General features: G+C 49.6%; 1 protein-coding gene across 1 annotated transcript in view; it reads right to left on the bottom strand.

Annotated features, from left to right (window-relative positions):
- Positions 1–21,967, bottom strand: part of ASTN2 (astrotactin 2) — a 304,458-nt gene that overhangs the window by 232,553 nt on the left and 49,938 nt on the right. Inside the window, exon 2 of the mRNA XM_005527196.3 lies at positions 21,586–21,773. Coding sequence (XP_005527253.1) covers positions 21,586–21,771 — 186 coding nt within the window. The 5' untranslated portion in view covers positions 21,772–21,773. The remainder of the gene's footprint in view (positions 1–21,585; positions 21,774–21,967) is intronic.

Raw genomic sequence — 21,967 nt, 5'->3', positions numbered from 1 at the left:
GGAGAGCTCCCTGGAAAAAAGGGGGAAAAAAAAAAGAGTGAAACTTAGGAGGCTTTAAAGCCAGCCTCATTTTAATCTATTTTTCGTGTTAAATTATCCAACTGAGGGAGCGGGAGAGAGAAAGGGGAAAGAAGGGATAATATGAGAAATGTTTTATTTGACAACGTGTCATTCGGAAACTGATTATTTCTGTCTCCGAGCTTTTTAATATTCCCAAACAATGGCCGAGCCGTGTGGGGATTTGGTATTCTAAGGCTGGATTTATAATACTCTGTTCTGCAGTGATAAGAACACGGGCCTTTAATCCTCTGAGCTGTGAACATGCATATTCTCCCACGTAATGTCCTTCCTGCCACGCTCCCGCTGCCCTGGGCTGGCCGAGCAGGAGCCACCAGCACCAGAGCATTGCCAAGACCCACGGGAGAGGAGAAGGAATGGGAGAAGGAAGATGGGGGAGATGAGGGATGGTGGGAATAATCCACACGTGGAAAGAACAGCAGGGCTTGTGGCACCAGAGAAAAGCTCAGCTGAAGCTGGAGAGCAGCAAGGCTGGGACTTATTTGGAGCCCAGAAGGAAAATCAATGGGAGAGACCACCCTGAAGCCCAAGAAATTGGACCCTCACATAAATTATGAAGGCTGACACGCTGTTGGATTGGAGGGCCATCACTCTGTAGGAATCTCTGAGATGCTGAACAATTTCTGGGCAGCAAGAGGACACATCATTGCTTTGAACACAGCCCCCACCCTGCCCTACTGAGCCAGGGAAAGACAAGGGGGTCCCACTGCTCCTCTGGAGTCCAGACAAACTCTCTTGCAACAGTCTCTGGCCTTTCCCACTCTGCTCCCCACGGTGGTGGGATCCCTTGCAGGAATCCCTTGCAGGAATCCTCCATCCCTGCAGCCGCACGGTGACAGAGCCCAGCTGCTCAGAAATCAAGCCCTGACAGTCTTCCAGCTGCCACACCAAAAGGGCTGAAGTCACAGGAGGAAATCCCAGGCTGGAGGGGATAGTTTGGGCTGTGCAGACCTGTGAAACCACAGCACCCCTCATGTAGTTCAGAGCAAACCCAGTGCTGAACAGCACAGCACTCGAGTCTGTGCTGACCTTCCTCCCAACACCAGTGCAAATTTTTGTCCTCAGGCAAGAATATCCCTCTTTCTTTCCTAACTTGAAGCCAATTTATTGCCATGCTGGCAACCATCCCCATGGCAGGGCTCTCCCAGCTCTGGACATCGCTCCAAGGTCAGTCCCCCAGCACAGCTCAGGGATGCCCTGTCACTGCCTGGGCTGAACGAGCCCCCAGTGCTGGAGCATCACATCCCCTGCCTCAGCCCAGCAGGTGAATTGAGGTGAGCAATCAGGTATCAGCAATAACCACACAACCCTCAGGGCTCTTCACACTGTGTATTTTTCCTTTCTTTCCATTTTGGTTGAAAAGGTAATTAAATGCTAGGACAATTTACCAAGGGGTGTAGTGGATTATCCATCACTGTCAATTTTAATATATTTTTTTTTTTAAATCAAGCCTGGATGCTTTTGAAAAGTCATGTTTTATTTCAAATGAGAAATAGAGGCTTTAGGGCATTCTCACACCCTGTGCAGCTCTGAGGGCACAGCAGATGATCCCATGGTCCTTTCCTGAATTCCATTCACCCCCATTTTGGCTTCCCCACAACTCGGCTCCACAGCATGTTGTCTCTCGTCTGGGGAAATTCACCCCCAGACACACAGGGCACCACCAGGCCCTGGATGCAAAGAGAGGCCAGGCAGAGCCCACTCCCATCCACAAACCACAGCCAGCCCCTGCCAGCCCAAACCCCCACATGCCATGGTAGCAGGGATGAGCCCATGGCTGAGTGAGCACCAGGCAGGGAAACTGAGGCAGAGCCTGGGGATGGGACCAAGGACAGACAGCAAGCCAGCATGAAGGCTAGAGAGGAAGAGACAAACACCAGGAGCAAAATATATACATGTGTGTACTCCAAAGAGATCTGGATCCAGTCCTGATCTTCACACCACTCAGCCCCACCTCTCTCTATAGGAGACAATGATACACAGGGCAAATCTCCTAAAAATAAAACATTTTCTCCCTGTACATTTCAAATCCCCACTCAAGCACGGCTTCAAGGTGCCTAACCACACACTCAGCTTTAAAAATGTGTTTAATTCCCATTACAGTCCATGAGCCTCTAGCACACGGCTCAGCGCTTTGCTGAGCAGGGACAGCTCCTTGAATTGCAGCCCAAAGAGAGCTGCATTACATCTCTTTCTTCCCTTCTTTCCACAGCTCACTGAGCTATGATTGGGGCACTGTCTTCTGGGGGTGCTGTTATCACAGCTGTGCCACCTGACCCTGCCCAGAGGTGACAGCACCCTTCTCTGAACGGGTGCAAGGAGCACAGGACGTGGCCCAGGGGTTGAAGGGTTCCCACAGGATGGCTCCGTGCAGATCCTCTTACCACGCTGTACATCCACACACAGGGCATAAATCTCATAGCAGATACAGCCCTGTAAAGTACAACACACACACAAGCAATGAGAGTTACAGTTGCTGTGGGAACCATAACTTTAAAATCTCCAAGTCTTCCAAGTTAAAAAAAAAACCAACAAAAAACCAACAAAAACCAGAACAAGTCAGACAAGTCACATTTTCATATATATATATATATATTTAAGCCATACTTAGTTTTGTTTTGCTGTTTCATCCAAGAAGAGAAACAAAAGAAGGAGTGAACCTGCCAATCAGCCTTTCTGTGCTGCTCAGACATGCAATGTGATGTTCCAGTAAATGTTTATTTGAAAGGTCTCCAAGGCACCGGCTGTGTGCAAGCACCAAGACACACAACCCTCAATCACAGCCAACATGCCTGCGTGTCCCGAGCTGCACATCTCGCTAGGATAACAATTCAAAATGACTCCTAATCCATTTTTATTATGTACAAAAAAGGCATTTATTTGCAGCGAGCTGAAAGAGGAGGGCTGGAGGTGATTTTATTAAGCACCTGATTGCTGGCTCTTTTTAAAGCCGGGGTGCAGATTGCATAAATCGTGATTTTAATGTGTGCTAAACGGTTCACCTAAATGGGCTGACCTCCTAACCCAGAGCCTGCCCTCAGAGAGGGAAGATTTTAAAATTCATAAGGTCTCCTGCGCTTGCGCTCGTGTTTTCCTAATGTGCCAGCCTGGGAGCACAAAGCTGAGCCAGAAACAAAAGTTTTTCCTTCCCCCTGTGGAGTTTGAGTTACAGAGCCCCATCCCTGCTCCTCACTGAGCCAACAAGAGACCCCTGCACGTGTTCATCCCACTCAGCTCATTCCCACCCCACGCCTCAACTGTGTGTCATCCATATTCCAAAGAGGAGGGGAAATTCGCTCCAGTTAAGGGAGAATGACCTGGATTTTAAATAAAAGAGGTCACCTCATCCACAGTGTCTCCCAGGGCAGGTGAGGTTTCACTGGCCGAGACAACCACAGGCTGTGAGTGCCCAGGGCTGTGACAACACAAAAAGCTCCCAGTGTACCACGGGGCTCAAGGAAGGTCCCACACACAATGTCCCATCCCCAGCACAGAGCCCAAGCCCTGACTGTCCACAGCTCGGGTGAGGAGCATCCCCATGCCACAGCCACATCCCAGCAGAGACAACGGGAATCCACCCAAACTGGCTGTGTGTGGCCCTAACACCTTCCCAGCGGAGAGACAAAGTCCTCCAAGGTTCAGTTTAAGCCTGGTTTCACCAAATTCACCAGTAACTCCTCCAAGGATGGAAGGCACTCACCATGGGACCTCCCAAAGTCACAGCCACTGCGGGATCCCTGACCTACCCAACCCCTTCCAAACAAAGGTTTAGCAAATGCTAAAGCAAGGTCCTAAATTAGAAGGATTATTACAATATCCGCCAGCGCAGCATTTGCTAGCAAGTAATGAAATATAATTAAAAGTAAAGAACACTTGTCAGATAAATGACAAACACGTACTGCTGTTGCAAAAGTACCTTTGCTTGTTTTTTTTAATAATTGTGTTTATCCGCTTCCTCACTAATTTGCAAAAAATGCAGTTAATTCTCAGTGGATCTCACAACCATTAGTGCGAATTAATGCTGTTCCCACTGTATATTCTGCATATATTAGAGAAAAGATTAATCTAATAAGAGATGCACATCTCCGGGTGAGGGAACACGAACACGATTCACGTCGTGCCTCCAGCTCCCGAGCCCCAGAGAGGCACACGGTACAACACCCGCTCTGCTCAATTTACCAGCCCACTTTGGGGCTGCCAAACCTCGGCCACTTGTCCAGAAAACGTGGCAGAGGTGCAAAAATTACAAGTACAGGGACTTCTTAGAAAGCCAAACACCTCCAAACCCCGTTGATGGACCAGGTCTCCTCTGCACTGCTTGTGCTGCTGCTCTACCCACAGGGAAGATGGGAGAGAGAGTGGAAAAGGGATTCAGCTTTTATTTATGGACTACTCAGACAATTTCTGGAGTCAGCAGATGATGGGAAGGTGCTATTTTACAAACAGACATAAAGGAAAAGAGCTTGTTTTGTTGGCTGTGGGTTTTCTGGGTTGTTTTTTGTGGGGTTTTTTGGAACAATCCGGCCTATTGTGTAAAAAAAAAAAAAAACAACCCAAAAAAAAACCTAAAATAACAACCCACAAAAAACCCTGCCCTATCATATTTGAAGTGCAAACATTTCAGCATAATGAATATCAACAGCTGAATGAACACAAACCACAGCTTTCCAGAAAGAGAGGGAAGGTATTCAAACACAATATCAGGGATAAAGCCTCTGTGCACGTGCCCACGTGGCATTTGGAATCTGAAGGTACCTTGGAATTCTGGCATAAGTCACACTGCAGGAGCTACACACTCCCCAAACCCTGAGAAAAGCCTCCACTGGTACCTCAGGCGTCACACACCAAAGGGAAAAGCAAAACAAATCTTAATTTTTATCAATTTTCATTTATGATTTAATAAAAATTTGAAAACTGTGCTGCCCCCCGTGTAGTACAGAGCAGGGAGATCCAAGACTTTGATTTAAAGAAAAGATCCAAGACCTCAGGAATCTCCTCTCCCAAACCACCACAGCTATTCCCAGCAGGCTCTTAAGAGCCCGGTCAAATACAGCACTTAACCACACACTTAACTCCCATTAACTTCGCTGGAACCTTACACACAGATAAAATTCATCCTGTTTCAGGGCTTTTTCATCTCCCTGACAAGAACTGAGAATTCCTTCACCCATCTCTCCGTGTGATGACTCCAAACCACCTCGGGGCTCAGGACAGTGGGAAAACAAACCCATGGGGATGGGTTTTCCTGCTCTCCATCTCCCACAGGAGTCCACAGAAAGCTTTTTGTTCCGCAGCACACCTTGATGAAAGCTCCTTCAGCTCCTTTTCCACCCAGCCCTCTTGCTGTATCAATTGGGAATATAAAACTATGGGAATGCACCAGATTTGGGTGGTTTTTTTTGTTATTTGAAGGGTGTGAGACCAGTGGATTCTGCCCTGGGAGAAGGGGTCACAGGTCACCCTGCCACTGGCCTGGGAAGGGAAAAGCTGAATTTGCACCTCCCACAGAGCCCTTTGAACCCCCAGCTCTGCACATCCTGGGGACAGTGCCCATCCCCAACCTCCTGAAATTCAAGTCCTTTTTTATTTTTTCTGTATGGATGCACGACATCAAAGTGAAGGGAGGAAAGCAGAGGTGGCAGTGATGCCACCTGGGTGCCACCAAGATGACCCGCCAGGCTCCCTGGTATGCTACAAGGGGCTGAGACCATCTGGGACTCTCACTGTCCATCCCAGCTGGAAGCAGAGGGTTTGGAGCGTGTCTGAGTGGGATGCATGGATGGAAAAACAAGAGCTCCTTCACAGATGGGGGGGTGAGCATTGCAGGGCATGGCTGTTACAGCTGCTTCACCCAGCTCAGCTGCACCACACCACGAGGGTCGTGGTGGAAAGGCTGCAGACCCCCCCTCCCCAGCCTGCAGCAGCTGAGAAAGTGCCTGTTTGGAAGCGGGAAAGGATTCATTTCAATTAAATGTGCCTGGTGCTCCAATCAAAACCAATTAATTCTCCCCATCTGAAAGCTGATTAGCCAGGCTATCTGGGTAAATGGATAATAACAGGCTAATAACCCTCTCCCCCTGCACACACTGGGGCTGCCACAGGTTTTTGCCACAGGTTTTTGACACTGTGTCTCCAGCCTAATTGCAGCATCTGTGAATAACTGTGGAGCAGATCCCGGCTCCATCCCTGGCAGCAGGCAGGGGCCAGGTGAGGATGGCTGTTTCAGAGCCAGTCTGAGACCCCATTACTGCTCCCAGGCTTCCAAGAGGGCAAGGAGAGATGCTCCTCCACCCCAAAATCCCTCATCCCTCTGAAAGCTCTCTTGGGCACTGGGATGGCAGCTCCCAGCTCTCCAACCCTGTCCCTTCCCCTGGCTGGTATTAACCAGTGTTTAACTCCAATGCTCATCTGCCTTCCTTATCCTTCTCCCTCTGGGATGTGCTCCCACCCAGTGCTGGGACAGACACCGGGAACATCAGGGTGCTGGGCAGAGCTCTGTGCCTCACCACCCCAAACCAGCCTGGCACCCCAGTTTAAGCATCCTCCACTAACCCAGGCTCCTGAGGCTGTCCCAAGGCTCAACCCCTGCCATCCTCAGGGAGTTCAAAGAGCTGAAGCCAGCCATGGGGATGGCAGCCAGCAGGAGAGAGCAAGGGAAGGCACAAAGCCATCCCACTCTTCTGTGACCCTCGTTCCCTCCAGTGTCCACCTCAGGCCTGGTGGCACAGCCTCACTCTCCAGCTCCCAGACAAAGGGCAACAACTGGGGAGCTAGGGGCAGGAATTTTCCATCTCTGCTCCCTAGTTTTTTCCTCACAACTGGGAAGTGTTGACTAGCTAAAACCCACTTTTCCAATGATGTATTTTTGGTTAAGAGCAAATGCTGAGCCAAACTGTGAACAGAGAAAAACAAAGACCTCAATCCTGCTGCCATTTTCTAATCAAATTTCCTTTTACTAATTTGACAGGCCTGTTTTGAAAATTTAAATGTAAAGCTGAAACAAAGTTAGATTCCACAGCTAAATGGGAATGGAGACAAAATGTTTCAGATGGAGCTAATAAAGTCTTTCTGCCCACACCTCTGGGCTCACAAAGCTCCTCTCCACTCCTTGTTTGTTGGGTACTGAGCTTTAGTTTGCTCACTCCCCCCACCACACACAGGTATCCCCCAGAAATTTGTTTTTAGCTTAGTAGGAGGCAGGAAAACAACTTCTACCCAGCTCCATCTCTTCGATGTGGTGCCTACCCTGTGGCTGGCCTGAGTTCACATCTAATCTAAATTGAACCCAGTTTATTCAATGCTCCCATCTTCAGAAGAGCCCTGCAAAAGAAACAGCTTGGCCTGAGGGGAAAGAATGATTGGGAGATGAAGATCCAGCCGTGTGTGCTCCCAGAGAGGCTCACCTGGGTGGCAAGGACAGGAGGCAGCACTGTCCTGCACAAGCTCCTCCACCTTTCAAACCTTGCTCCAAACAAAAAGCCTCTTACTCCCCAGGGACTCAGCTGCTGTCCTCGGCATCCGACCTTCTTTCAGGCTTTCATCACTCAAGAGTAATTTCCCACAGAACAAAGGAAGACAAAAAAAAATAAAAAAAAATTGGAGTCTGTACTTGGTGCTACAGACGGAGCATTGGAAACTTGGTGGTTCAGCCTTTCTGGTCCATGGCTGTGATCCTTGGATAAGCCCTCGGAACAGCTCCCCCAGGGAGCAGCCCCACCCGTGTTTCATGGGAGAGGGACTAGAATAAATCCATAAATCCAAGGATAAATGCAGTAGAGAATGCTGGGAAGCGCAGAGGAGCAGCACAGTTACTGATCTAAGACAAGGTGCCCTCACACAAGCTGGACAGGAGTGTGGGATTTAAAAGCAGAGGCTGAATGTGTCTTGCACAGGCCAAACAGGAGCTCCAGGGAGTGAAATCTCAGCACTCAGCCTCAGCAATCCATGTCCCTGCCTCAGGCACCAAATGTCCCTGTCCCTGCAGGGAGGAGCTGCTGGACAGAGAGGAATGGACCTGGCATCACAGAGCAGGGGCGTAACCCAATGTTCAGGGGGCAGCTTGAAATGGAAACAGAAATGTTCAGACCCCTCCTCTTCCAAAGCAGCGGGCAGCTTGAAATGGAAACAGAAATGTTTAGACCCCTCCTCTTCCAAAGCAGCAGCTCTGGTCGCCCTCCACCCCTGTAGCCCTGGGGGGATGCCAGCCTGCATCCCTGCATGCTACCAGGAGCCAGAGACTTGCAGCAAAATCCTCAGAGCAAAACAATTACAGGAAAAGGGTTTCCATCCATCAATTCAAAACTCCTGCCTATTTAAATCTGTCCAAACGGTGCAAAAGTTCTCTGAAAGCCTCGTGTGCCGCAGAGCTGGGCTGGAGGCAGAGCACTGCTGGGGCTGTCTGATCCTGGTCAGACAGGGCAGGCTGAAAGAAACCCCCACAGGGATCGGGAATTCTTGCAGAACAGGACAGAGAAACATCCATCACCAGTGACAAAAGGTTATTGATCCTGCCCGAGGGCAGAGAGGGAGATTCAATGACTGCTCCAAATCCCTTCCTCCCCATGGATCCTATAGAAAAGCAAATCTTCATCCTACAGAGTCCTTGGGAATGAAGTTTTCCTGTGGGTGTCCCAAAGGATGGCAGTGCCATCGAAGGGGCTGTGGAAGGTTTGGGGTACTGAAGGAGCAACTCCCCCACTTACAAAAAACAAACAAGCCAAAACCAACCAGTCCAAAAATGGCAAAACAAAAACCAAAGAAACAAAACCCTGCAGTCACACCTTCCACAGCCAAACCACTCCAGCATTAACCTGAAAAACTTGTTTAAGAGAACAACGAGGAGAAGTTATCAAATGCACTCGTGCAGCCTGGGGCGTGCAGGTGAACCTTCCATCCACACCCACAGCCCTGGCTCGGCCACCTCCCAGCCCCAGGGACCGAGAACAGCATTCCTGAGTGCACTGAAAGACACTGAGAGGTGCAAGGAGAGCCAGGGTCATTGGCTCATCCACTCAATGCTCCAGTTTTCAATATTTGCACTGTCAGGATGTTTTCCAAACACCGATAATCGTTTAAACCCAAAACTTCTTAGGAGGAGAAAAAATGCACAATTTGCAATTCCCCCATTAATTAGGAAAGGAAGAAAGAAGTCCAGAATTTGTCTGCATAAAACAGAAAGGAGTAATGAAGTAGCTATATGTGAATGTAGTCAAACTGAAAATTAAAGTCATGGTTCTTATTTCCATGCATGACACCCTTCAGATCCCAGCTTGGTAAAAAATAAACATACACATAGCTACATGGAGGTTATATTTCATGGATATACATGCACACATGTGAATAGAGACATGGAATATCCAGCAGGGCTCTGGTCCTGGTCAGCTGCTGAAGGGTGATGGTGGGACCAGGGGACTGAGGGGACCCCACGAGCTGAGACGCTGAACAAGGGATCAGCCATGTGGGAGCTCACATCAGCTGTGCCACACAAAGTCAGGGAAGCACATGGCCTGCACACAGGGTGCTGGAAGAGGATGACCTCACCCTCCTCAGCAATTTTTAGGGCTGGTGCATCATTAGCCACCCTCCAGCTGCCCTCCCTCCAGGGGAGCAGAGGATCAAGTGAGTTTTTCTCTGCTGTTATACAAGACACGAGCTTGTGCACATCCTCTGATGTGATACGGCTTCAAGGCTATGGGGTCAACCTTCCAGAGCTGCCAGAGCCCTTCTCCAGGGCAGCCACACTGCTGTCACCTCACTCAGGGACAGGCCTTTTTGCAGGCAAGAGACCAACTGAGACACACATGCAGCAGCTGGGAAGACAACCCACCTTTCAAACTGAGTACATCTCGCAGAGAAGGCTGAGTTGCTCCCAAAATCAGGAGGGGTTTCATACTCAGCCTCTATGTATTCCCCCATCCTCATGCTCTTCTCTCCTCCTGTACCCAGCCCCATTTCTCTCTTGCCTTTACACAAAGCCTAAAATCCCTTCCAAAGCAAACTCTTGTTTTACCTCGGTGTCACCGTGATCTGTGAGGGGATCACAAGACCCCCCTCACCTCCCTTCTCTGCAGAAACCCCCCTTTCCTTCACCTCTCCCCCTTCTGCTCCTCATCCCTCCTCATGTCCAACAAGGACATTCCAAAACCTTGCCAAGTGCTTTGGGAAGAGCCCGAAGGACACAAGCTCCTGAAGAACAGCTTAGTGTTGGCTACTGCATCAGCTGCTCTCCTGACCAACATCCCACTGCTGCTGCCTGTCATCTACAGGATGTGGGAAGCCAAAAACCAGACAAGGAAGACAGGAGGAGAAATATCTACCTGTCTTCAGCTTCCAAGCCCCAGGAACCAACAAAATTTGAGGCCAGACACAGCTCCAGCCCTGCACAATTATGTCACAAAAGGGGGAGCAGGGGATGAGTAGAACACCCCAACAGCACAAGAGCTCTCCCAGTTTTTGAGGACATGTGGCTCCTCTCCATACTTCAAGTAGTGACTCTTCCACGCTTCCAAATTACAGCTGCCTAAGCTGTTTCTGCAGATATTTCCTCTTTCTATGCAATCATTTGGCTAATAAGATGAGCAGGTTGGGCTCATTTATTTTGGACACTGTTTGTGGGTCATTAGCAGAAAGGCTAATCATTGCATTGGCAGAAAATATCACTTCTGCTTCAGAGCTGGCTGCGCAGCATGGGGAGGGGGAGAGAGCAGGAGCCTGACAGAGCCTTTAAAAAAAAATAATAATACAAAACCCAAGTTCCACTGCTGTAGAAATGGAATTTTCCTCTGCTATTTCCCAAGGTGCCTGCTGTTAGGATGAAGGGACAGACTTCAGTGCCCGAGGCAGCTCTGCGCTCCCTCTCCCACACACGTGCAGCCTCCAAGGGCCTGGAGAAGGAGTGACACTGGCAGCCCATCCTCCCTGAGCCACAGCAACACAGCAACACATCCTGGCCATGCTCATCCTCATCCTCATTCTCTTCCTCATCCTCACCCGCGGCAAATCCAGGCGGGATGTGACGAGCCCCATGGCATGAGAGCCCTTTCTGGGATGGTTTGAGGTTAGCAGAGCAGTTGTGATGCCTGTGCTCTGCCCGAAGCACCTGAGCACTAAAATCCACCTACAGAGACATTTAAAGAGCAATTTGCATTCAGTGCGAAGGCTGGAGCGCCAGGGGGGATGCAGAACCTCAGGGCATTTGTGGAATGAATTTCCAGAAGACACAGCAAAGCTGAGCCCTTCCCGTTTCTCTCTTGAGAGGTGACAACAGAAGCAAAGACAACGTTCTGAGATGCAGCCAAAGGCTCCCCAGGCTCGGCTGCTCCAAAACCAGCTCTCTCCAAAGGCCCTGGGAGAAGCTCTGCCCTGCGGATATGGTGCCCTGGCAGAGCACAAGGACACAGAGCTGCTCCTGCTCCATCTCACAGCAGCTGCTGCCTTCACCCACTGACCTGGCAAGGGCAGAAATGAAGTGCTCGGGGGGAACAGCTGGCCAGGGCACAGGTTGTCCCTTTCCCCAGCAGACACACAGCCAGCACTCCTCCTGCTCCCCTCCTCCAGCTTCTGCTGGCCCCAGATGTCCCTGTCCGTGTCCTTGGCTGCTCTCTGCAGCATCCTTGGGGCAAGCACAGGATGGGGCTCCCACCTCCCGTGGGAGGCTTTCAGCAGATGTCCAACAACCCTGAGCTTCCCCTGCTGCCCCCCAGCCCCACAGCCAGGAGCCCTTAGTGCCCAGGCTTACAGCAGGAGGGAGCTGGCCAGGGGATCAGCGTGGCAGTGTTGGGAGGAGGGACACCAGGAATTTGTCCCTGGAGTGCTCCAGCTTGCCTTGAGCCACCCTGAGGCTCTTCCTGCTATTGCCAAGGGAGCATTGTGCTGTGTTCTCTGCCCCACAGCAGAGCCTGATGCTCCCTGGGGAGCCACGGCTGGCTCTGAGCGGCTCTCCAGCCCGAGAAAGGGAAGAAGATGATTTGGGAGCTAATTTAGAGCTGCATTTCCTAAATCTTTTCAGACACCGAGGCTATTGGCAGGCAGTGTTACAGCCCCTGCCAGCCTCAGCGGCTCTACAATGTCCTTCCCTTGGCAAGGGCAGCAGTGGGGAAAAAATAACACACAAAAAACAAGGGACATGTGATGGAGAGCTTGGCTGAAAGTTCCCTCCCCCTGTTGACCTGCGTGCCAGGGAAGAGCATGGGGGAAAAAAATCACAAAATTTTAAAATGAAAGAAAAACAAACAGCAATATTACTTGTTTTGCTATGTCCAAGCTGTGGGGATGGAGCTGTGGCAGGAGGAGAGAGGACATAACCTGGGGCCAGATAAGCAGTAAGATCAACACTGGGGCTGTTGTCTCTTCCCCCAACAACTGCTGCTCCCACCAAGCTGGTTTCACCCTGAGCCTGAGTCTGGAGCAATGAGGAAAACCACAGCCAGGGCAGCAGGAAAGCTCAAGGTTGCCCGAGGGGAATGGCTGGTGAGGAGCTGCTACCCAGCTCCAGCTCTGGGAAGGGAAATGGAGACGCCTGACACTGCTAAAGCATCGGTGGTTTTGCTGCCATCCACCTGCAGGTGGGTTCCTTGCCTTCCATCTGAATAAAAAGTGTTTCTCTCCCCTGAGGAGCTAAAAGGAAGGCAGCTAGAAAGGAAAACCACCAGTTTTCCTGTTGGATAAAGGGAAACACAATGACAAAATATCCAAGCCCTGAAATCCAAGTGCATCCCAGCAGGGCTGGGGCTGATGTTCCCACTCACTCCCTCTCCAGCCACTGCCATAAATCCAGCCCCAGAAGCACCCACCTGAGGCAAAGCCAAGCCAACCAGCTCCCTTCACAAACAGTTATTTTCCTGCAGTATATAATAACTGGATTTTAACCATAAGCACCATTCCATTTTTTTTTTTCCCTTTCCCCTTTTCCTTTGCTGCACATCGTGAGACTTCACGCCGAGGCTCCCGCTCGGAGCTGGCAGAGACCTTTTGAAAGCTGAAACAGAGCTCGTTCCCCCTCATCCGTGGGGATGGAGGAGGTGGAGTGGGAGCAGCGACAGGTAAAAATAACCACACTTGGCCTGATGTTGCTCCCAATTAAGCCGGTGGGAATTTTGCCCAACTTCCAAAGCAGCAAGACCCAGAGACACACAAAAACACTCTCTGCTCTATGAGCAGCCTAACGATGGCCAGAGAAAATGATGGATACTGAGTTTCTCCCCGCTGTTAACTGCTGGTGGGAGTCTGAGCATGCTCTGCCCCGGGGCCAGGCACTGCAGAGGCTGCAGGCACTCACAGGGTGATGGTCAGACCCACAGCACCACATCTCCCCTGCTCCAGGCACAGTTACTCCACACAGAGACTGGAAAGGTTTTGTTTTTTTGTTTTTTTTTCCCAGGAACGGTTTATCTGCTCAGACAGTATCACATCAGCTGAAACTAAAGTGTAAGTGGTTTTGGGGAGGATATAGAAAGTGTTGAAGAGTAGAAACATTTCATTCTGACACTTCCCTTAACAAAAAGCGCTCTGCCTTTTCATGGCATCACAGTGCCTTCTGAAACCAAGTCCAATTTATTTTTAAATGGGAAAAAAAGGAAAGCCCAAACTGAGAGCAAATATATTTCTGGGGACAAATATGATATTGCATTTCATCCTGTCGTTAACACTTTACTCCCATCTTCAGGATTTGCCAGTCAAATGAGAATTCAGCCTTTTGTGGTGCTGCAGTGTAACATCTTTCACAACCACCTTGATGCTGTTCTGCATGAGGTTGAGCACAGTTCACCTTCACACGAGCCAGCGCCTGACACCGACACTTGAACGGATGCAAACATTTCCAACTCCCATTCAAACACCAGTAACAACTGAGAGGAGCGAAAGCTGCAGAAAGCACAAGGTTTGAAAGGGAAAAAAGAAAAAAAAAGGCATTTTGCTGCTTGTCTGAAGACCAGCCCAGCTTTCAAGCCCACAGGCATCCTCCTGGGGATGTGAGAGCTGGGTGAGGCTCCTCACCCCGGGTCAGGGTATTGTACCAACAGAAAGATGGAGATTATCGTATTCCTGCTGGGACTAAAGAGTGACAGGTATCCACCAACACAGCCTCACCAGTGAGGAGACAACACCCTCCACCCTGCCAGCATCCCCAGGTCTGCATCCCAGGAAAACACCCTCCATTGCGAGGTACTACCTCGGAGCCAGGGCCCACCCACACCCAGCCATCACTGGAGAAGGCAGCATCCACAGGAGTTTTCCTGGAATAACATTTCCTGACAATTTTAATGCCATATGTACTTTGGAGCCTGGCAGTTTAAAGCAATTAGATCCAGGCTGGGAGCTGCAAAGCATTTCTGTGTTTACGTCAATGTTTCAAAGGTACCAGCCCTGTACTCCCAGCACTTTACACACAGGATTAGCACGGGGCTCCCACGTGGAGCTGCTCTCTCCAGGAGCCCAGCAGGAGAACCAACCTGTGGAGGAAAGGGATGGAAAGCAGGAGCTGAGGCAGAGCCACCCCACTGAAGCCTGGGTTTCCATCTGCTTGTCCCACACTGGGAAAAAAAACAAACCACCACCAAAAGGTCAGGCCACCAGCTACACCCTGCAGCGCTGTGGATGTGAGTATTTATCCCAGACAGATGGTGGGAAGGGGAAGAGTGAGGAGGAGGAAGGAAGGGAACAAGTTCAAAACAAGTCTCTGAGATCAGCAAACATAAAAATACCTTCTCAGTGCTGCTGGCAGTGCAGAGGGACCCGGCCCGGGGGCGAAGGCAGGCGCAGAGCGTGTCCCACCCTGTGCCACAAGCTCAGCTCACACTGCTCTGGTGCTTCTCACTCCGTTCCCAAAATCTTCCCTCTGGCGTTTTTTCCTTCATTTCTTCACGACTTCAGCATCCCCCTTGCCAGCTCTCACACCCCCTGACAACGCCGGCCACTTTTCCAATGGGAGTTTTTACGTTTTCCCTTCCATCCTCGATCGAGCACATCGAGGCTGGGGAAATTGTCTCAGGCTGCAGATCCCTCCCACACCGTCAATGCCATCTGCAAAAACCAAACCCCTTCCCAGCGCTTCCCATGGCTGCTTTTCCCCCCAGTACCAACTTCAATTGCTCTGGGGATGAGATGAGAAAGTTAAGTTTGCTGCTCAGTTCAGATTAACTGAGAGCATTTATTCAGCCTTCCTTTATCAGAGATGCAAATCAAATACTCCAGTTACATATTTTAACACAGTGGGGTGGAAAAAGTCTGATGGAGAGAAAGACATAAAGGGTCTAATGTATTCACTGGAGCTAAGGTGGAAAACAGAGATTGGTGAAAAATGATTAACATAACAGGTGCCATTGTCATGAAAGTGACAATTTGAAGACAAATCCCCCCAAAATGAATTCCCTAAATATCAGAGCACATCATTAACTACATTTAGTCCCTGTTTTACACCGGCTCTGCAAAGGAGAGTGGAGAGGAGGGGAAAGGTGGATGAAAGAGTCTCCTCCCAGACAGCAAGAAGTTGGTTAATGGAACATTAAAATGGAAATGGAACTTGAAGCCAAAGAATGTCCCATCCTGGGAAAGAGCAGATGCCACAACGGTGCCAGGGTGAGAGGAGTGGGAATTTCTTCCAGCAAGAACCAGCAACGTCTCCCCTGTGTACCAGGGTGGTCCCACATGACCGGTGACTTCAGCTTCCAGCTGGGCTGAGCTCCGGTCCCCTGAGCCACAGAGCCTGCAGGCACTCAGCCCCTCTGCCCTGAGCCACCCCACTCAGCAGAGATCCCACCAGCCCCTCTGGCCACTCTGAAGGAGCTTAGGAAACAACTGAGAGCCACCTTCAGCAGCCTGTGGAGGATTGGTGATGGGCTGAGGATTGCTTGGTTTGCCATCAGCATGGAGCCTGCTGCTCCCATGCCCATCCCAGGGATTTGGGGATGCTTAGTCCACCTCCACATCAGGGTGGGCAGCTCCTTCTCCTCTCCCCACACATGATTCTCACACAGGGATATGCTGAACCCAGGGGGTTCAGAGCTTCTCTTTTAGATTTTGTTTTCTAATAAAAACAGCTCATTGGAGATCAATTTAGCTTTTTAATACCTTTCAGATAAGAAAATCTGCTGCAGCAGCAATTCTCCCCCTATCTTAATTAATTTCTAAACACATCACAAGCTGGAAGTGCATGTTTGATGAATCTGGTTGACCTCCTGGTGCAGAAATGATGACACAGATGTTGTGCCTTCTTCACTACCTCATTACTCATGTCACACCAGGGTTTTTTTCTCCCATTGAGCTGGCTGACAGGAGCTCCAGTGCTGCCATCAGCAAGAGAAGCTGCAAGGAGCCAGGGGAAGGCTCAAGAAACGTTTTGCATCTCTGGAAAAGCCAGGTCCAGCAATCCCACAGTACACAGCACCGTGCAAGCACAAGGGAGGGAGAGAATGGAATCCAGTGGGAGATTTTTACCAAGGAGGACAAAACACTGCTGGGGAGGGAAACAAGGCACCCCACAAAGAATGGCCAATCTGAGGGAATGCTGGGGCTGAAGGAGCCCCAGTGGGGAGGTGCCCAAAGCCCACAGCATTTGGAGTGATCGTCAGAGAGCTGGGGACAATGGCAATCAGCCCAGCTCTGAAAAGGGTTCCAGCCTCCTCTCCCCTCCCATTCAGGCCGGGATGAGCCCAGTTGCACTGGTATGATGTTATATCCACCTGTGGGAAGGTGAGCAACTATAGAATCATGGAATGGCCTGGGTTAGGAGGGACCTTAAAACCCATCCAGTCCCACCCCTGCCATGGCCAACCCACCTCCCACTGTCCCAGGCTGCTCCCAGCCCTGTCCAGCCTGGCCTTGGGCACTTCCAGGGATCCAGGGGCAGCCCCAGCTGCTCTGGGCACCCTGTGCCAGGGCCTGCCCACCCTCACAGGGAAGATTTTTTTTTTTCCTAAAGGTGATCACAGCTCCTAAAAACTTGCTCTTGGAGATTCCTTAAAGAACTGGAGAGCTGCCCCAGGCTCCAAGGACAGACACACCACAGGGTGCACGGGGGCACAGGATTCCTTCCCAGCTCCACTTCAGAGCAGGATGTGAGAGCAGAGGAAGAGTTTAAGATCAGAATTTACACCCAGCTCAGGGGCTGATGGAGCACAGGACCAGCAGCTGATCATTAGGGAAAAATCAGGATGTACGGAAACAAGAAGAAAAAAGGAAACTCCACAAATACAAGTTAAAGAAAATCTTCTGGGAGACCTAGAAGCCTAAAGCAGATAACTTGTCTGCTGCCAGCACAGCCAGCAGAAAGTGGGCACTAAAAATAAAAAATAGTATTTTTTTTTATTTTTTTTTTTAACAGCCTGATGAGGTCTGGTCACCTTTTACTCCAGACACTTTAATGGTCCCTTACAAGGTGATGGCATGAGATGCAACAAGGCTTTTCCTCATGATCACTCTCCAAAAAACCCAGTTTATTTCTGCTGGAGCTGGAGCAGAGGCAGCACAGAGCACGTTTCTAAACCTCCCCATCATGCAGGGATGGTATCCCACAGCCAAGACTTTTACTGGCATCACTCACAAGAGAGGAAATCCCATCCCTCCACCAGCAGGACGGGATGAGGCTTTGCATCCTCTTCCCAAACTTTCATCCCAGCACTCACAGGGTGTCATGGCCCCACTGGTGCCTGATCAAAGGGTCAATGCAGAGACAAAACCTGTCTGTCCCACCCCTCCACCCCTCAGAGCCTGACACACAATCCCCCTCTTTGGCCAAAGTCTCAAGACACGGCCCCAGGGCTGGATTTAGCACCACACAGAGCAATAATTAAACTGGGACACACGGCGGGTGTGGAAAAACAAAAAAATAAATCTCTCTTATGTTTTGTTAAATTCAGCAATTTACAAGGCTGGAATAATTAGTGGTTTAAAATGTTTTGACACAAGCAGCCCCAATAATCATGATAAATCATATCAGGCATATGCCCAGATCCTTGAAGTGACAGATGACAAACAGAGCAGTGACAAGACGCTCCATCACGCAGGGAATCATTGAGTTAATGGAAGAATTATTGCTTCTGAAATCCACTCCAGTCCCATTGTGGGGAACATTCCAATTTATCAAAGCCAAATGAACATTAATTGCTGCAGCCTGGTAAGTTTTCGAGCTGCTGTGACCTTCATTGAATTTTAATCCAAAACAGATAAGATTTACTTCCACACACCAGGAAACAACACAATTAAACCCAAATGACAGCTGAGATTATGGTGAAAAAACACAACAGGCATAATGACAAAAATATTGATTCCCTTCTACTTGACACTGTGCTTAAAAAAAAAGGTAAATAAGTAAAATATTGCATTTGCATGTTTGTTTTTCTTTTCCCTTTTTCCCTTCTTTTCATTTGGGAGACAAATTTCAGACACTCAAGCCAAGAGGAAATGGGTGGCAGAGAGTAATCGAGACTGAATTCCCTTTAACTGCAGTAATTAATGTTATGTCTCATTGGGGAGAGATTAAGAAAAAACAGTTAGGAAAGGAAAAAAAATAAAAATTAAGTATTATGTTGCTGTCAGATATGTCCTTGAGCTCGGGAAGGGAGGTGTGAAGAAGCCAGTCAGTGTTTTGCAGGGGTAGGTGGTGGCCCCAGGGACACGGGCCATGGAAGGAAACCAATCCCAAAGCTGTAAGGCATGGACTGACAGCCAGAGTCACTGGAAGGAGGAGTAAAGCCAGGATTTGCACCTCCCTGGAGCCCCCGTGCAGCACAGAGAGGGTCTTGGCTTTAGAGGCAGAGCAGGAGCTCCCCTGACCATAAACACCCAGAGAAATCCAAGCAGTTCCTGCCTTGGCGATGTCTCACTGCCCAAAAACTGTGCCAAGCACTCCTGAAGAGAGGGGCTCACCAGATCCTCCAGGCAAACCTTCCCCAGCTCCTATAAATCACCTGGAGCGTGAGGAGAGAGGTAAAAGCAAGCGTTAGAGCCACTTAAAGGGGATGAAGGAAGCACTTTCCCGTGTCCCCTCCTGTCCCCTGGGGCAGGATGCTGGGCTGATGATGGACAGGGCACAAAGAGCCTGAATGCCAAGGCAGCACAGGGCTGGGCTGGAATTTTGTCCCTAGCAGTGATGGTGGTTTAGTTTATAGAAAGCACACAGGAGATGTTTGGCTTCATGGTAGGAAGAGGAAGGAAAAGCATTTGGGAAGCTGGGAAGGAGGACACAGGTTGTATCCTGAGGCAAAAGGGACATGGATATAGAGGGTGTGGGGACAGGAGGGGTACCCAGGACCCCCCAGCACAGCCAGGGAACCCCACTGCTGGGCTAGGAGAGCTGAGGTGATGGGGGCCCTCTGGATGTGCTCCAGCTGGGGTCAAGAAGGGAAAAAAAGGAATGGGAAAGCAGCACAGGATCTGGGTGAAATACTCCACCCAAGAAACAAATAGATGTGCTCATTTTATTTCCCCTACAGAACTCCATGAGGCCTCAAGGAAGAAAAACCCAAAAAACCCAATAAACCAACAAAACAGAATCATCTTTGCTGGTAACTCAAAACTTGGCTCGGGTTCACTCAGAAAGTTAATGAACTTTCTGAAAAATCTGGGCAAAGTTTCAAGCCTGTGCTGCAATTCTGACCCAGGAAAGAGATCTGCAGGGCTCCTGCCTCCCCAGGAACACATGTGCAGCCCAGGCCCCATCCCAGACCCAGATCCATGCCCAGGACCTCAGCTCCAGCTGCAGGGAATGTCAGGATTTATAAGGACAGTGGAATTACAGCTGACTGTGTGGCAGGAACAACTCCTCTCCTGTTCTCCTGTTGCTTTTGCAGAAGGGAAGAGAGGTACAGGGCAGGGATTGAGTCTCAAAACAAAGCCATGGGTGCTCCCACGCCATTGGCAAAGCTCATCTTCACTGGCTAACCTGGGATTAGAGGCCAAAGCCATTCCTGTGCCATTCCTGTGCCATTCCTGTGCCATTCCTGTGCCATTCCTGTGCTCCCATGTCCATGAGCAGCGCTGCTCCCACATTCCGAGGGGCAGCCAAGGAAGGCTCTGGCCAGGAGCTTCTCAAAGGAACTTTCCGATCATCCAGTCATTATAATCATTTGCTGTATTTTAGAGACCATCTTCAGCAAGAGCTTTGGACCAGGACTGAATCTCTCCCACTATAGAAAATCTGCTTTTCAAGCAGGAATCAGCAGGCTGCAGAGAAAGTGTCACCCCACAGACACAGGGCAGTTCTCCAGCGCTCAGGTTTGCCCACAACAGCCAAAGAATCCCACACTCAAACCTCCTGCCAGGGATGGAGCTTTTCACACCCACAAATGCTGCACTGTTTTCTTTCTTTGTTCTGTCTCTCACTTATGTTTTCAGGTTCATTTTCCAAGTATGAAGTTCTGACCCTTTTCCCCTCTCCAACACCCCATCCCATGGACAATTTTAGCAGTACATAAAACCATTCCTTATATCAACTCCATATCCAACTCAGTAAGATGCAGCCCCCAGCTCCTTTCCTTTCTGCCATGCTGCACCTTACCTTGCCCAACAGCCTTAATGCAAAGCTTCTCTCCCTTCTCACATGCATTCAGTGCCAGATCTAAAGCCCTGCTGACGAGACACTCAAAAAAACCCAACAGATTTAAGTTGTAGAAGCCAAATAGCTCCTTGTTCCAATAAAAAAAAAATAAAAAAAATCAAGGTTTCGTGCAGCCATTGTTTGTGTTCCTCCTTCCAAAAGTAAAGACAGAAGCTGTGGAGATGACCCAGATTCTAAGAGATGAACAGATTCACCTTTTGCAGGGGGTTGCTGTGGTGGATCCCCAGTCCCATAAAAGACTTGCTTTGGCAGATGAATGGCAGGCATACACACTGCATATACCAACCTAACTTCTTTTTCTCTGTATCTTATCCCAATGGGATTGAAGGGACAATGCACTGAATCCCATTTTACAGATGGAGCTCTAAAGCATGGAGGAACCATGGAGCAGATCCAAACACGTAGGCAACCACCTCATCTGATACTGAAACTTTAAAAGGCAACACAGCACATAAACAGCGCATTAATAAAAGGTCACAAACACCCCAGATGGAGACATTCAGAGCATTGGATCATCTTTTTGCTTTTAGGTCAGACTTGTCCTTTGCAAGAAATGCTGCAGCCCTTACTCACTTCAAAGATAAACTTCAGCTTCAGAATGAAAGCCCAAAATCTTGCCTTTGCACAATGCCCAAACACAAAGACCGAGCAGAAATACTCCACTCATGCCTCACCACTTTCCAGCACAGGCAGGAGCAACCAAAAGGATCCTTGTTACCCTCCCAACAGCTTCTTCCCCACACTCTTTTGCTTTATTTTATTTTATTTTCTTAGAAGACCAAGCATTCTTTTACTATTTTTTTTTCCACCTGGCCCATTCAAACACAGGCTGGAGACCCAACCCAAGAAGGGACACAAACATCTGCAAACCAGACTCACCACCCTGCTCCTCAACCCCCTCCTCCTCCAAGGGGGCTCCTCCATCCCCTCCGATGCCATCAGCAGCCGGGACTCACCATGACTGAGATATGAAGGATGTGCATCTGCTCCTCCACGATCTCCGAGGGCTCCTGGAGGCTGGGGGGGGTGGCCCTGGAGAGCTGCTCAGCGCTGCTCATGGACACGTGGAAGTACAGGGTGCCATTCTCCAGCCACTGCTGCTTCCAGTGCACCAGCGAAATGTCCGACACGGTCCCCGACATCTCTGCAGGGACACAACACACAGCTGAGGGTCAGTCTCCCCCATGACGCCCAAAGGTGTTGTTCTAAGTATTGAAGGAAATTGGAATTTTTGAGTCTTATTCCCAGAACTGCTTCTATTTCATTTTAGCCTCTACCTGTTACTTCTCCTATATACAAACAGAAATATCTGTCTTCCTTAATAAAAAGCAAGGGGCT

The sequence above is a fragment of the Pseudopodoces humilis genome, chromosome 22 (genome assembly GCF_049639895.1).
Source record: "Pseudopodoces humilis isolate 2021_Gansu_Grassland_sample_001 chromosome 22, ASM4963989v1, whole genome shotgun sequence".
Classification (NCBI taxonomy): Eukaryota; Metazoa; Chordata; class Aves; order Passeriformes; family Paridae; genus Pseudopodoces; species Pseudopodoces humilis.
Note: the sequence above shows the minus strand (reverse complement) of the source record. Positions and strands in the feature narration are given on the sequence as shown.